The 14,220-nt window shown below is 43.2% G+C and overlaps 2 protein-coding genes across 2 annotated transcripts in view; one reads left to right on the top strand and one right to left on the bottom strand.

Moving 5' to 3' along the window:
- Nucleotides 1-13,651, bottom strand: part of NUP205 (nucleoporin 205) — a 38,117-nt gene extending 24,466 nt beyond the window's left edge. Inside the window, exons 1-13 of the mRNA XM_081210901.1 lie at nucleotides 13,563-13,651; nucleotides 11,559-11,701; nucleotides 11,135-11,306; nucleotides 10,286-10,430; nucleotides 9,894-10,053; nucleotides 8,248-8,476; nucleotides 7,800-7,964; nucleotides 7,236-7,411; nucleotides 4,950-5,066; nucleotides 4,040-4,177; nucleotides 3,009-3,159; nucleotides 1,574-1,779; nucleotides 1,089-1,271 (exon numbers count right to left, since the gene is read on the bottom strand). Of these exons, the coding sequence (XP_081067027.1) occupies nucleotides 1,089-1,271; nucleotides 1,574-1,779; nucleotides 3,009-3,159; nucleotides 4,040-4,177; nucleotides 4,950-5,066; nucleotides 7,236-7,411; nucleotides 7,800-7,964; nucleotides 8,248-8,476; nucleotides 9,894-10,053; nucleotides 10,286-10,430; nucleotides 11,135-11,306; nucleotides 11,559-11,701; nucleotides 13,563-13,590 (2,013 nt within the window). The 5' untranslated portion in view covers nucleotides 13,591-13,651. The remainder of the gene's footprint in view (nucleotides 1-1,088; nucleotides 1,272-1,573; nucleotides 1,780-3,008; nucleotides 3,160-4,039; nucleotides 4,178-4,949; nucleotides 5,067-7,235; nucleotides 7,412-7,799; nucleotides 7,965-8,247; nucleotides 8,477-9,893; nucleotides 10,054-10,285; nucleotides 10,431-11,134; nucleotides 11,307-11,558; nucleotides 11,702-13,562) is intronic.
- Nucleotides 1-14,220, top strand: part of CYREN (cell cycle regulator of NHEJ) — a 335,829-nt gene that overhangs the window by 138,971 nt on the left and 182,638 nt on the right. The window lies entirely within an intron of this gene.

Raw genomic sequence — 14,220 nt, 5'->3', positions numbered from 1 at the left:
TTTTTCATAATCATCAAAAGAACATGAGAGCTAAAAAATGAGCTATGCTGTTATCCTGTTTTTCAAGAGCTTCTACCCATATGAAAAGGTATTGTCACCCTTCCAGAAAGACAGATTAAACTCTATCCAACAAGCTTTTAATGCAGCACCTGAAAATACCCATCCCAGTAGAGAACACTGGACTAATGCAAATGTAACACTTCCCGTTCCTTAACCACGATTATGGGATTGAGTCGCATGCTCCCTCTTCCATTTAGTTTGCAAATTCACACATAGTGCAAATGTAACAACTAACCACAGCTAACACTGGTGACAAAAGGAGAATGGAGAACCTGCACAAGACAGGAGGAACTATGGAAAAGGAGTGCAAAGTCCTATCGGCTTTTCCCGTCACCAAGGGAATGAGCACACAAAAGTTACAAGTCCGCCAATGTTTACAAACCTGCTAAGAGGCTACTAGCCTAAATTTCCATGTTGGCCACAGAACAGAAGCAGCTCCCTTCTGCTAGCATAGAAACACAGGCTATTAACAAAATTGCTTCTACTAAAAAGCAGTCGAGGAGCGACATAGCAATCCACTTCTCTACCACCAACTTGTTCATTTGCTTTATTGAATACCTGGTCACCTAGGATTACCAGGAAAATTATTAAATATAAGGCTGCATTGCATCTGCGCTGGCTCTCCTTTGTAGGCAGCAAGATTTTGTTGATCGGACCTAAAAGGACTAGAGTGCTAGCATGATCAGCTGTCTTTACCTCAAGACACATTCCCACCTTCTCTCCACAAAAAGGGAAATCTACGTTTCTTCTTAACCTTATTCAGAATCTGCCAGTACAGATTTATAATACATAAGCAAATAATACATCACAGAAGGGGAATCTATTGGACTTGCACTTTTTCATTCTGTTTCAGCTGCTGCTGCTACAGCCCAACATTCCGAACACTTTTGTTTTGTTTTTGTTTTTCCGAACATGCTTTTGGGGGAAAGCATGAACTTCTGGTATTCAGAGCATACATTGCTAAATAGTGTCAGAATACGTACAGGATTGCACTAAGGGTTAAACTGCCATGGAAAAAGTTAAGATACCTGGGTGTATTCCAATGACTGCCACAGTGAAGCAGCAATTTCCGGAGATTTCCCAAAGGCTGAAAGAGTCTCTAATAACTCTGCTTTCAAAATGGGATGGATGCTACATTGCAGAAGTCCCAAAATTATAACCACTGGTGTCCACTGAGGGTGTTCACAGAGAGCCAAGCGGGCATTCTCACTCTAGAAAGGAAAGAAAGAGCACCAGTGACCTCTGATGATTCAAACAAAAGGTAAGCAATGTCATTATGGGGCCAATTATATTACGAATAAGTATCCAACACTAATAATTTGCTTACTTTCTATTTTTCTCCCAGTCAAAATGAACTTCAGTTCAAGTCTATCAATGGCTATATCATTTTTCCTCTAGTACATCTGACTTTTTAATATCAAATGTGCTGGGTTTGTAAAGCCAACTTAATTAATAAAATAATGGACAAATGGAATTCTGAGTGCATCAACCATTAAAGGAAAGGCCTGTTTACCCATTTCACTATGGTTTCTGTAAGTTGCAGAAATGAAATCAATCCATCCTGTTCTTTCTGGGTGATGCCTCTGAGAGGAAGGTGACGATACTGAATGCTATCTGCACTAGGCAAATCTTTCCGCAGGTGCTCATGGTACAGCATCAGAGAGTGGAAGAAATGCTCCCAGGAGACAGGACTGCCACCTGCTCCTTGGATGTTTTCAGCTAGAAAGGGGGAAAAAATATCTGCATGAGTACAGATTATGTTAACTAAGCCTACACCTGAAAAAACAAAACCTGCCCTAAATTTAAGATTAAACATTTTTATTGCATATCATCTGAAAAACACTAGCAATCCTATATTCTAATATTAAAATACACAAAAAATATGCAGTGGGAAAACCTGCAAAGGGAAACCAAAAACAACTGAGTATGCTTAGTGGGCAGGGAAAGCAGACTGATCCTTGGGTGGGGAGGGTGGGGTAGAAGAGGATGGAATGCAGTAGCCTGGAAAGGGCACGGCTTCCTAGAATCCTTAACAGGAGCACTCCACACTGCAACATTTGGTTGCGGGTCCCATTTGTTTATACCATGGGTTGGCAAACTAAGGCCTGGGGGCCGGATCCGGCCCAATTGCCTTCTGGATCCGGCCCGCAAACAGTCTGGGAATCGCCGCGTGGATCGCCGTGGGGATTCTGATAGTTCGGGCTGCTCCCTCCCTCCTCCTGGCTTCTCCCCGCCCAGCCTAGAAGAGGAAGGGGGTGGGCTTTGTTGAGCTGCGGTTGGCTGTGCGCCATTTTAAGCAGCCCCTCTCCAGAGCCAGTCCTTTCATGCCACTCATTGTCCCTCTGCCGCCGCCACCCCCTGCTGCTCACAAGGCACAGGTAAGTAGCCACCGGGGCTCGTCCAGTGCTGTGGAGAAGGGAGAGGAGAGTCGGGGGGATTCCCCCCCCAAAAAAATAGTCTGGCCCCCCCACATGGTCTGAGGGATAGTGGACCGGCCCTCTGCAGAAAAAGTTTGCTGACCCCTGGTTTATACCATGATACTCTGTCCCTCAGACACGAAGAAAGCTGCCTAATACTGAATCAGACCACTGGTTCATCTAACTCAGTATTGTCCACACACGAACCGGCAGTGGCTCTCAAGGGTCTGAGGCAAGAGTCTTTTTCAGCCCAACCTGGAGATGGCAGGTATTGAACTTGGAACCTTTTACATGTCCTCGGTTACTTTTGCGGCAGCCGCAAAGTTTACACTTAGAAACAAGCTATAGTGAACACAGATAAACATCAACTAGAAATGTGCTTAAGAACATAGCTTAAAACTAAAGCATTCACTTCCTTGTCTGCTTCAGGATAGGCTGCCTTGCAAATAATGCATTAGTACTGAGGTTCCGCTGCAACAGATTCAAGTGAATAGGAAAGTATGTTGGCCTATTTCAGGCCTTATTTCTTACCATGGCTGCTGCCATTGCCCTTCAGCAAAGTAAAGCAGTAATGAGCGCATTGGGGCCCATTGGCTAATCCCCGGAGCATTTTCAGGTAAGGAATGTAAATTGTTGAGGGAAGGAGGTCTCCCATTTGTCTAACAAATTTAGACAAAACAACCTACAAAAAAAGTATAGAAACATTTGCCTAGGAAGAAATATATGCCAAAAAGCCAAAGGCCCCCAAAGTTAAAGTTTTAAAATAACTTGCAATGTACACAATCTGTTCAGACGCTAACAACCAAAATCAAATCACTTTTCTAGCCTTGATTTTCTTAAAACTGGTATTGGTTGTACAAGAATTCCCCACCCCTTCCAAGGCACTAGGGCAGGCATGGAGAACTTTTGGCCCTCCAGACATGGCTGAACTACAACTCCCATCATCCCTGGCCATTGGCTATGCTTGCTGGGACAGATAGGAGCTGTAGTTCATCAATGCCTTAAGGGCCAAAGGTGTCCCATACATGCACTAGGTGAACGATCCAGTTAAATGTTAAGTACATTTAAATCCCATCAACTGCAGTGGGGGAGATTTAAGAGTATTTTTGCACTCTTGCACTGAAATCAATGGGACTTGAAAATGCAACTTTTGCTGGATTATGCCCCATGGCATACAGTAACTTTAAAAAACTTTAAAGAAACATGGAAAACTGCTTAGCATTTAGAATGCTCAATGTAATCCTTTCAAATGCCCAATGCAGCAAGTCAGTATTGTTATGCCCAACTGCAGAGGGAAGCAGGGGGTGGGGTGGCGTTGAAAAACAACTGAATCTCCTTTATCCACCTTTGCTGTCACTATCATTTTAAACAGTTGTGTTGTTTCAGACAACATGTTTGGTGCCACAGAAGGACAGCTGGGTGTGCCCCAGCTTGTCTCCTCTTCCTATGAAATGCAATCCTCCATAGCCTTTGGGGAAATATGATGTGCTACTAATTGTTTTTAAATGCTTTCAAGAAAACCCAAGCCCAAACAACAGTGGAGGGAACTGGTATTTTCTCACCTGACGCTGAGGTGGTCTTTGGTGGGCTATCCCAATATACGATCCTATGATGGTGGAACTCTGCAGGGGCTCCGAAGGACACCAGTACTCAAGAGCAAGCTCCAGATTAAATGGATCCTTCTTGTACAGCTCAGCAATCTGTAGAAGAGAAATAATGTGAGTCCTATATATCTACAAATACACACACACACACACACACACACACACACACACACAAACACACACACTATAGCCTATCATGATCTTTAGGAACATTGCCTTTCACCTGATTATCATCCGTGCGCCAAATTCAAATACAAAACAGATTCCATTAGCAGCAGCCCCAGCTATGTTAACACTACAGTGGTACCTCGGGTTACATACGCTTCAGGTTACAGATTCCGCTAACCCAGAAATAATACCTCGGGTTAAGAACTTTGCTTCAGGATGAGAACAGAAATCGCACGGCAGCAGCGGGAGGCCCCATTAGCTAAAGTGGTGCTTTAGGTTAAGAACAGTTTCAGGTTAAGAATGAACCTCCGGAACGAATTAAGTACGTAACCAGAGGTACCACTGTATTCCGTTCCATAGTCACAAAATTCCCTGGGGCAGCTTTTTCTGACTAAAGACTAATTTGCCAGCAATAAGAAGAAATATAGTTACTTTAGCATACCTTACATCACATCTGGTATTTTTTAAGTGGGATACAAAAGTGCCATTTTTCTAGAAAAAGAGTTGCCAGAACTCACCATGAATGCTTCTCTTATAATTGCAATGGAGCCCACCTGAGAGGTGCCAGAAGTGTATTTAATATAAGATTTGGCACCAATGTTCTTGCTATTCCAACTGTATTATTTTAACCAATGTACCAATATATATTTTTAATGAAACTATAATGACTTCTCAACATTTTATTTTTTAAAGAACTTACTAAAAACATCAGATGCTCCAGATCCCGTCGAAGAGAAAGAGGTGGCTCATTACCCAATTGTATACTCATGTGTATCATGCGAGCATCTTCATCAGCACGGTTTCTTAGCTGTTTCACCTACACAGTTTGCCAAGGAAATAAATTTATTGATAATTAACTATGAAGCGAACAAGAGCAGACAGCTTTTACAGGCACTTGACTAAACCTCAGTAGCATGTATTTATGAAAGGGCCACTAGAATCTTTTTTAAATGTATCCTTAAAGATTTACCACACTGTAAGATTACATGAGGAACTGGTTCTTTACACCAGTACCAAAGATGCATATGAGATAAGAGAAAACTGTTGACATTACTAATTACATCTATTTAAGACCCACTGATTTCAAAGGTACAAAATTGATCACATGCTTGTCTCTCTCACTGAAATCTATGGGACTGAAACATGTCTCATTCTAGCTGAATTGCGCCCCCATTCCCCAAAAAGTTAGTCGCCATGTAGAAAAAGTGCAATTGTTGTATCTGTTTCATATAACAATAGCAGGCAACTGAATAGAATAAAAAAGCATGACTCATTCAAATGAAGCTCAGGCCTATTACTAGAATTTTCCAGATTGGATAATTATATTATATATAATATAAAGCTAGTCAGCAAACATTGAAGGATGCCTATGCAAGTAGTTTAATTCAAATAAACAGCTGAACAGCACAATCCGATGCATGTATACCCAGAAATAAACCCACTGAATTCTATGGAGCTTCCTCCAAAAGTATATGGATATACAATGGCAGCTTATGTATATTTAACCTTGGAGTAAGTCCCATTAAACAGAATGAGAATGACTTTCAAGGAGATCTATGTAAGATTAACATGACCAAGTTGAGAGATTGTTACTAGAAAAGAGAACTACCCCAGCAAATAGTAAAGATGATGAGCCAACCAGCCAAAATAGTATTACAGTGGTACCCCGCAAGACGAATGCCTCGCAAGACGGAAAACCCGCAAGACGAAAGGGTTTTCTGTTTTGGAGGCGCTTCGCAAGACGAATTTCCCTATGGGCTTGCTTCGCAAGACGAAAGCCCATAGGGAAATCTCCGAGGACCTGTTTTAAATTGCTGGCGGTCGGGAGCAAAGACTTTCGCCCACAGCCGGCCTTCAGAAGAGGTCCTGGACCTCTTCTGAAGGCCGGCGGGGGGCAAAAGTCTTTGCTCCCCCCCGCCTGCCTTCCCGGGACAGCGGAGACTTCTCCGCTGCCCTGGGCGATCTTAAAATGCTGGCGGGCGGGAGCGAAGCGTTCGCTGCCGACCCCCAGCATTTTAAAATCTCCCCGGGACAGCGGAGGCTTCGCTCCCACCCGCCAGCATTTTAAAATCGCCCCGGAACAGCAGGGGCTTTTAAAATGCTGGCGGTCGGCAGCAAAGCCCTCCTGTCCCCGGAGCTTGCGGGGCGGGAGGTGGGGAGAAGGGCTTTTCTTCCCACCGCCAGCCTTCAGAACAGCCTTCTGAAGGCTGGCAGTGGGAAGAAAAGCCCTTGTCCCCCCCCCCCAGCCTTCAGAAGAGGTTGGGGGACAGACTGTCCCCGGACCTGGTCTGAAGGCGGTTTCCCTAGGAACGCATTAATTGATTTTCAATGCATTCCTATGGGAAACCGTGCTTCGCAAGACGAAAAACTCGCAAGAAGAAAAAACTTGCGGAACGAATTAATTTCGTCTTGCGAGGCACCACTGTACTAACATAAAATAATTTATATGTGCACAATCTGGAAGAGGGCAAGGACCACAACAGCAAGTAGTTCCTTTTTCTAAGAAAAAATATTAAAGTACTTAAACTGGTCATTGGTGCTTAAGACAGGATTTAGCCAAACAATGTGCAGTATGCATGCAACTTACGCGCATTTAACATGTGAAATTTCATCTTTACATGGTTGAAGGCTGACCAGCTGAAATCTCAAGGGACAGAAAGTTTTTAAGCACTCTGCCTTGCTTGGTGGGGTAAGACCCTTTTGGCGCAATAGTTCCAGAAACTAAGATTGCTTGTGCAGGGGTGGTTCAAGTATATGTGTTTTTGCACACACATGCCATCCTTGGAACATAGCCCGCATGCAAGGACCCAGTTCTCAACTGGACAAGCATAAAATGGTCACCACGTGTATTTTAAAATTTCACACATATATGAACACAAAATGCAAGACATAATTCCCACACTGAAATGCTTATATTAGTCTGCATAAATAGATTGCATTGGAATATTTGTCCTACTTATATCCAGTCCACAAAAATACAACTTACCTTCATTGGCATGAGAGCAAGAAAGTCAGTGGTAAGGTTGTGGATTCTACGTATGTAAAATTCCTCTTGGTAGAAGTTTTCAGCTCTCACCACAGATTCAGTAAGGAACAAGAAAACGTTGTCTGCAATTGCTAACTCTGCCATTGCTTCATCTGCCTCACCAAATTCTGCAAGTGCTGAAGAGAATGAAGAAAAATGAATGCAAGAGACAGACTAATAAAGCTACTATCGGATTTGTAAACTTTAAATCCATTGTTGTATATTGTTTTAAATGTTTGTTTTGCTTTTGGGATTGTAGTCCCATTTGTGTATCACAAGCTGGTCTCCGACCGTAATAATAAATTACTATTATTTATTATTATTATTATTATTATTATTATTATTACTACTACTACTATTATTATTATTATTGCTATTATAAAGCTACTAACTGTGCATACATTTCATAAGCAGCATACTTAAGGGTTGGCAGCTTAAACAAAGGAATATGCATGATGGATTGGCTTCCTCTGCTAAGCAAAGGAAACAGGTGGGATTGAGTTTCTTGCCTATGAATCAGATTACCTGTCACATCAGTGAACTGTGAAATTCCACGCAAGGCTAGAGCCCAGGCTAACCTAACAGTTCCTTGAAGTCCTGGCAGTTTCCAGGGCCGAGCATCCTGAAGGCGTGTATGGATTGCAGCTATATATTGTCTCTCTGTTAACAGTGGCAGCTGGTGCATCAGTTCTACATTTTTTTAAAAAGCAAATACAAAATAGAAGTTTAATACAGAAAGAAATGCTGTTTCAAGTCCACTGAAAATAAAATGGGTGACTCAGCAAATACAATAACCTCTTTCACCTCTTTTATTTTGTAATTCAGAGCTAAATAGCTCCCATCAAATTTTGTGAACTATTCAATTAAGAACTGTGGGGAAGAAATGGGGAAGTCTGAGAAACAGCAGAAATTTAACTCATCTTAATCTATATGAATGACATATCTTTTGGCATAACCAGAAAACTAGTTTTACCTTCTCGATCTTCAGTGGCCTGTTCCAGAAAGCTGACATCAAAGCAATAGAGGAGTGCCATAAGAAGTGCCAAGTTTACTCTGTCCAATGAACCATCAGCTTCTACAGTCACTTTCTCTAAGTAAGTAATCAGGATTAAAGTATCATCCCGGCTCAGTGGTGACTGGCAAGCCCAAACAAATAAACTCTCTGCCAGTGCCTGCCTACACTCCTTGATGAGATCAGAAACCTAAAAAAAAAAATCAAAACCAAGTTACTACATATGTAGCTTCAAAATATGCTTTTATCATATACAAAACAATACTATCCATGTTTATTCAAAGGTCAGCCCCACTGATTTAAAAAGGACTTGCTCTTTATGAAAATGCATAGAATTTGTCAATCCCAAAACTATTTTTTTGTAACCAAAAGCAGGATTTTAAGATGTTTCTTAGCATGACTAATATTTGCAACTACACCATGAAATGAACAAAAGACTGGACACTGATCAAGTTCACATGTAATGTCAAACCATAGTTTCACATTATATGAATGAGCCTTAGGTTTCTGCACAGCCTACTTCCCTCGCTTGCTCCAGTCCCCAACATAACTTCCTTGTTTGCAGCAATGCATACTTTGGTGTTACATCTGAACTGCCAAACACTGAAGTAAGTGTATGTGAGCTAAAGACTCGCCGTGCAATGACAAACCACAGCCTTGTGCTACATGTGAACTTTGTCAGTGTCTTTGTGATGGCCTGGGACTCGGGCTCGGGAGCCAGAGGAGACTCAGTCCGCACCGGATCCTTTGCCTCAGGCGGCAGCTGAACCTAGTCTGGGGCCTGATTCTGAAGAGCCCCAATCTGCACAGGTTCCCCTGCAACAAGCACCAGCTGGGCGGAGTCAGGGGCCTGAGCCTGCCCTGGCTCCAGATGCGGAGATTACCTTGTTGCCTCCAGCTGGTCAATCACTTACAGCTGCTCCACTGCCAGTTGGGTCAGGAGAGGCTGAGGCGGCCTCTGGGTCTAGTAACCCACGACATCTCCCAAGCTGCAGAGACTGAGGTCTGAGAGACCTGAGTACTCGCAGGAGGAGTGCTCGCCTTCAGGCGAGACAGGGAGGTGAGTCACCAGGGGATCAGGACTGGCCGTTACCCTGACAGGGTAACCCCACCCCAGGTTGTGGGAGCAATGTTGCTGTTTGCTGGAACCTGCCTGTGATCCTGTGCCTGACCTTGCCTAGTTTCCTGCCTCGTGTCCTGCCTTGGCCCTGTTGGACTGACTCCTCACGGAACCCTTGGATTCGGGACCGGACCTGGACCATGCTGCTCGGGTTACCCCCAGGTCCAGCACAGTCTTCATACTTGGAAGAACTTATACTTCTTATATGGCAATACTCACTTGCATGTTGGAAAATCACATGTACATCATCACATGCTAAGACCGCATGCATTTCTGCACTCATATTCACAAGATGAAAAGGACGTATGTGCTCATAAGTATCTTTCATAGAAATTATATCCCATGCTACATGTGAAGCAGTCACCACCATTAACATTTTAGGAAGCAAAGGGGAGTAGAACATCAGGGCAGGAGGTGGCAACCCTTGATGTTTTTATAGCAAATCAATTTTCAAGTACTTACTGTCTCTGACATCTTAAGCATTTACCTCTTTGCGATGTTTCTCACTGCCCAATCCTCGGTCTCTCTGCAGTTTCTCAAACTCAGTGTTTACATCAATTTGAGACACCAAAGTCAGAATTTTATGTGTGAGACCCTGCTCCATCAATTCATCTGTAAAGCGTGTTGTTATGGATACCAATTCAGGACTGAAATCAAAAGGAACAAATTCCAGAAACACCATTAAAACAAATGTGAAAAACAGAAGCTTCTGTGATGGAGACAAAGCAAAATGCCAAAAGCAGAATCATAATTTATAGGGGGAAACAGGGGCGAATCTCTCCCTTCTGCAGCACTTCAAAAAAATCTAGGTTCAATATAGAAATATTGTTACTGTTTTAGTTTAGGTATTTTCAGAAACTGTTGCTTAAGAATACAGACCTGAGTTCCAGTGTCCAAGTCTTGCCTCGCCGAGACTGGATGAGTGTCCGCAATGAATTTGCAATGCATCGCTTCCCATCCCAGTATAAAAGAACAGCTACTAAACCTCTGGATAGCCCAGGAAAACGAGGCTGCTGATGCTCCCCTGGAAGAAAGTTACAGTCATAAGAGAGGTCTCCATTTATGCCACCTCTTGTGTTTCTACTATCATTCTCTCTCCCTCCCCTGCCACTGGTGCTCAAATTATGGGTAGAAAGGTAGATGGGCCCTTAATGAAATGCAGAAACCCATCCTTTCTCACTCTCTCTCTCTCTCTCTCTCTCTCTTTCACCCACCCACCCACACCATTTCAGCCAAATAATGCCCCACCTATTCTAAGAACAGTAGCTAAGGCAGATAGATTCCCTCTGACCGCCACAGAAGTCTTGCACCACCTCTCTTTGCATTGTAACATAGATGGCAAAAATATTCCATATTTTTTCAAAGGGTCTTAGACTACATATTCCAAATTGCATCTTACTATTTTAATATTAATTTAATATTTTAATATCAGTTGTGCAATTACCCTGACAATTTTACAGCCTCATGAGCAAGTAAGGTGTGTATATATATGCATGCAAACATGCATATAACATTCTGCAAGAAATTATTCCAGCTTTAGTAATTATGAAAATCTGCCACTTTTGTTTATTGTGAATCATCTATTCTACTTCTGCTAATGGTGTAAAGGGACAAGAGCTATGGAGAGACACAGACATACCCCTAAAACAGAGATATGTATCTTCAGAATAGAATAGAATGGAATAGAACAGAATAGGTCAGCTTGTTCCCATTCCAATATCACATTACCTGCTAGAAGGAGTTCAACAGCTGCCAACTCCCCAATATCAAAAAGATCACTCAAAATAAAGGCCTCTCTGATTAGCTGCTCTGGTAAGAGTCTGGTTCCTTGTTGGCCCTGGATAGCAACTCCTTCTGTACTTGCTTTCTGAACCTTTTCATGCTGTTGGGCATTCTTTGGCTACAAAACAAACAAATTAGAATTGCCAACTCTGACCAAAAATGCATAAGAAAAATGAAATGACATTTCATATGTACAGTATGTCATCATACTGTCAATTCTCCAAACCATGAGAATGAGCTCAGCAGCATTTCCCCATTAGGTGCAGTCTTAATACAGTTACCATATGAAACATGATTTCAATAAACAAGTGCAATACAAACTAAACTTTTTACCACCCATCTCCCAATAGAGCAAAGGTTTACTTTTTACCGGATTTCTGAAGAGAGATATGAAGTCAGACTTGTATTTCTTTAAGATCTGGTCAAGAAGATGTGTTGCTTCAGGTTGCCTTTTCCAGATAGCATTAACCACTGCCTGCCAAATGTCTTTGTAGGGCCCCCACAAACTGGCAGCTAAAAATAATACAAACAATACTTTCACAACAGGAGATTGTGACAAAACATTACAAAACACAATTAAATCAAATGAATTATCTAAAAGGTGTGGCAAAACCAGCAGTCCTGCTGCCATACAGATAGTAATGCGACCCTTACTGTATTATAAGCAGTAGTGGCTGCTGCAGTCTTGAAGAGGTACACACTATATGGGGTTTCTTGCATTCACTGTATGTAAAACAGAATAATTCAACCCCCAAGCCAGATATGCTGGCGTAACTGAGGTTCAGGATAGAGAATGTTCACATGCATATACAGTACACACACCAATATGATAATGGTACCCTTCATCCAATATTCAGATGCATTTCAGTTGATTAGAGGAACAAAGGTGGGGAACGGGAGTAAAAAGGAGTCCTCATGCAAGAGCCAGCACAGACTTCAGGTTGCCTTTTATATTAAATATCCCAAACAGCTGCTTTGCACAGGACAAAGCATAAAACCTCTATGCACACTCACACGTGTGAAGATCCCAGACAGGAGCCACTGGGCACACAATGCCTCAGTTTGCGTGAACCGCTAAGTTGAACTATGATTTAGCACAAATATGCAGCCTTCCAAAGGGGAGCTTACAGCTGCTTTGCTCCTCCTCCTCCTCTGGTCTTGCTGTGTTGCTGAGAGCTACCCCATGGTTTAGCTTAGCATGTCATTAGAACCCGTGCTCATGGCTTGTCTCCTCTAGGCAAACCACAAGTTGTAAACCAAGGCAAAACATTGGTTACAGCTCATGATTTGATTGGATGAGACAAACCACAAAACCCAAGTTTGGACAATGTGCTATGCCAAACCATGCCTTGGCCCACAGATGAAAAGCAGCCATGATCTCCACTCTGGGAGTGCTCACACTTGTGTATTTGCACTACTAAGTCATCATTGAGCTTAGTGTTTTTGTACGAACCAAGTTATTCTGATGGACGTGGGAGTTTATTCCATTTCCTAACCAAAAGGGTTTCCCATATAGAAAATACGCAACAAATGAAGCATCTCGACAGCTAAATGTATTAGTAACTTGGAAATGAAAAGTAGGCAAACACAAGGAAAGGCGCAGCTTCCCAGGCAATTATAGTTGCCATTCTAGCTGCATCAATGTGTGCTTAACCAATGGAGATTAGTGGTCCAAGTATGATGAAAGTTATTCAGCCAGATGTATGAACTCCAAAACAGGCTTCAGAAAACCTTTTCGTTAAAAGTTCTATAACGTCATTATTTTACTGAATGTTTATCAGTGTAGCCAAATGGACGAGATCAGACGCCATCAAGCAGAAAAGCAGAGACAATTCTGAATGACCCAGAAGGAACCCTATGATGAGTTACACTGTCATAGCAGTAAGTGTTGGCGCGAGTGGAGAGAGGGGCAGCACCCCACTTATCTTTAAAAAAAAAACCCAGAAACCGATTTATTGCCGGTTACATTTATGTACTGGCACCGAGCTGTAAAAATTGTATGGGCGAAGCCAATGGAGAGGCGCTACAAACTGAAGGGACCGGCGCGATGCAGCTGCGGGATGCAACCCTACATCCGTTTACCTGGTAGCAAATCCCATTGAACTCAACGGGACTTACTTCCGAGTAGCCACATGGAGGATTGCAAGGCATATATGTAGGAACGCCGTCAGTAGTATATGTTGGAGTGGAAGATAGGAGGAGGCGCCACGACGGGCGGCACGATGGTCCCTCCCGCCGTGAAGAGAAGGGCGCCGGCCAGGGCGCCAGGAGCCCCTCGCTCCCGAACTCGGGGGGGGGGGAGGGAGCGAGGGTCACACTGCGGGACCGACACCTCCCTTCACGGCCTCCGGGCCGCACACGGGCCTCCCCGTACCTGAAATTACCGCCAACGGCGCCGACATCTTGGACGCTCACTGACTCGAGCCAAAGCGCCCCTGCAGCCGAGAAGACCCCAAAACAGTAAGAGGCGAAAAAATTAATGCCTGAGCAAGAAATAGCCCTCGGAAAGATGCACACATTTAGGCTGCTGATCAGCCGCTCTCCTACGTTATGTGGCATTTACTACATCGAGCCCCACCCAGCTCTCAATTCATTACAAAAAGAAAACCGTTCAGCTTGAATATTTGGAGCACAGGCGCAGCGTGGCCACCTAATCGGTAAGTTCAAGACCCAGAAGCAAAGGATGCTGGGAATTGCGGTTCTTGCTCTCTTCTTGGTAGAAAGGCGGGAAAGGGAAAAGCAGCCTTTAAGACTAAACGTTCCTCCTAGGGAATACAGTGGTAACTCTGGTTAAGAACTTAATCTGGAGTAGTACAGCCTATTATGCACAATGGAATTTACTTCTCAATAAACTTGCATAGGATTGCACTGCAAAGGGCTGTTATAAACTGGTTTCAGGGTGGTGGTTTCGTTCAAGGTAGTTGGTGGTAGGGAAGGACCAGCGAAGTTGCATACAAAAACAATGCTGCATCCTTTATCTTTCTTTAGGGGGTTATAGGCAATTTCTATACTCCCCCCCCCCAAACCTGAAA

This window comes from Podarcis bocagei (assembly GCF_964188305.1).
Source record: "Podarcis bocagei genome assembly, chromosome: 10".
NCBI lineage: Eukaryota > Metazoa > Chordata > Lepidosauria > Squamata > Lacertidae > Podarcis > Podarcis bocagei.
The sequence above is the reverse complement of the archived record's forward strand: the minus strand, read 5'-3'. Positions and strand labels throughout refer to the sequence as shown.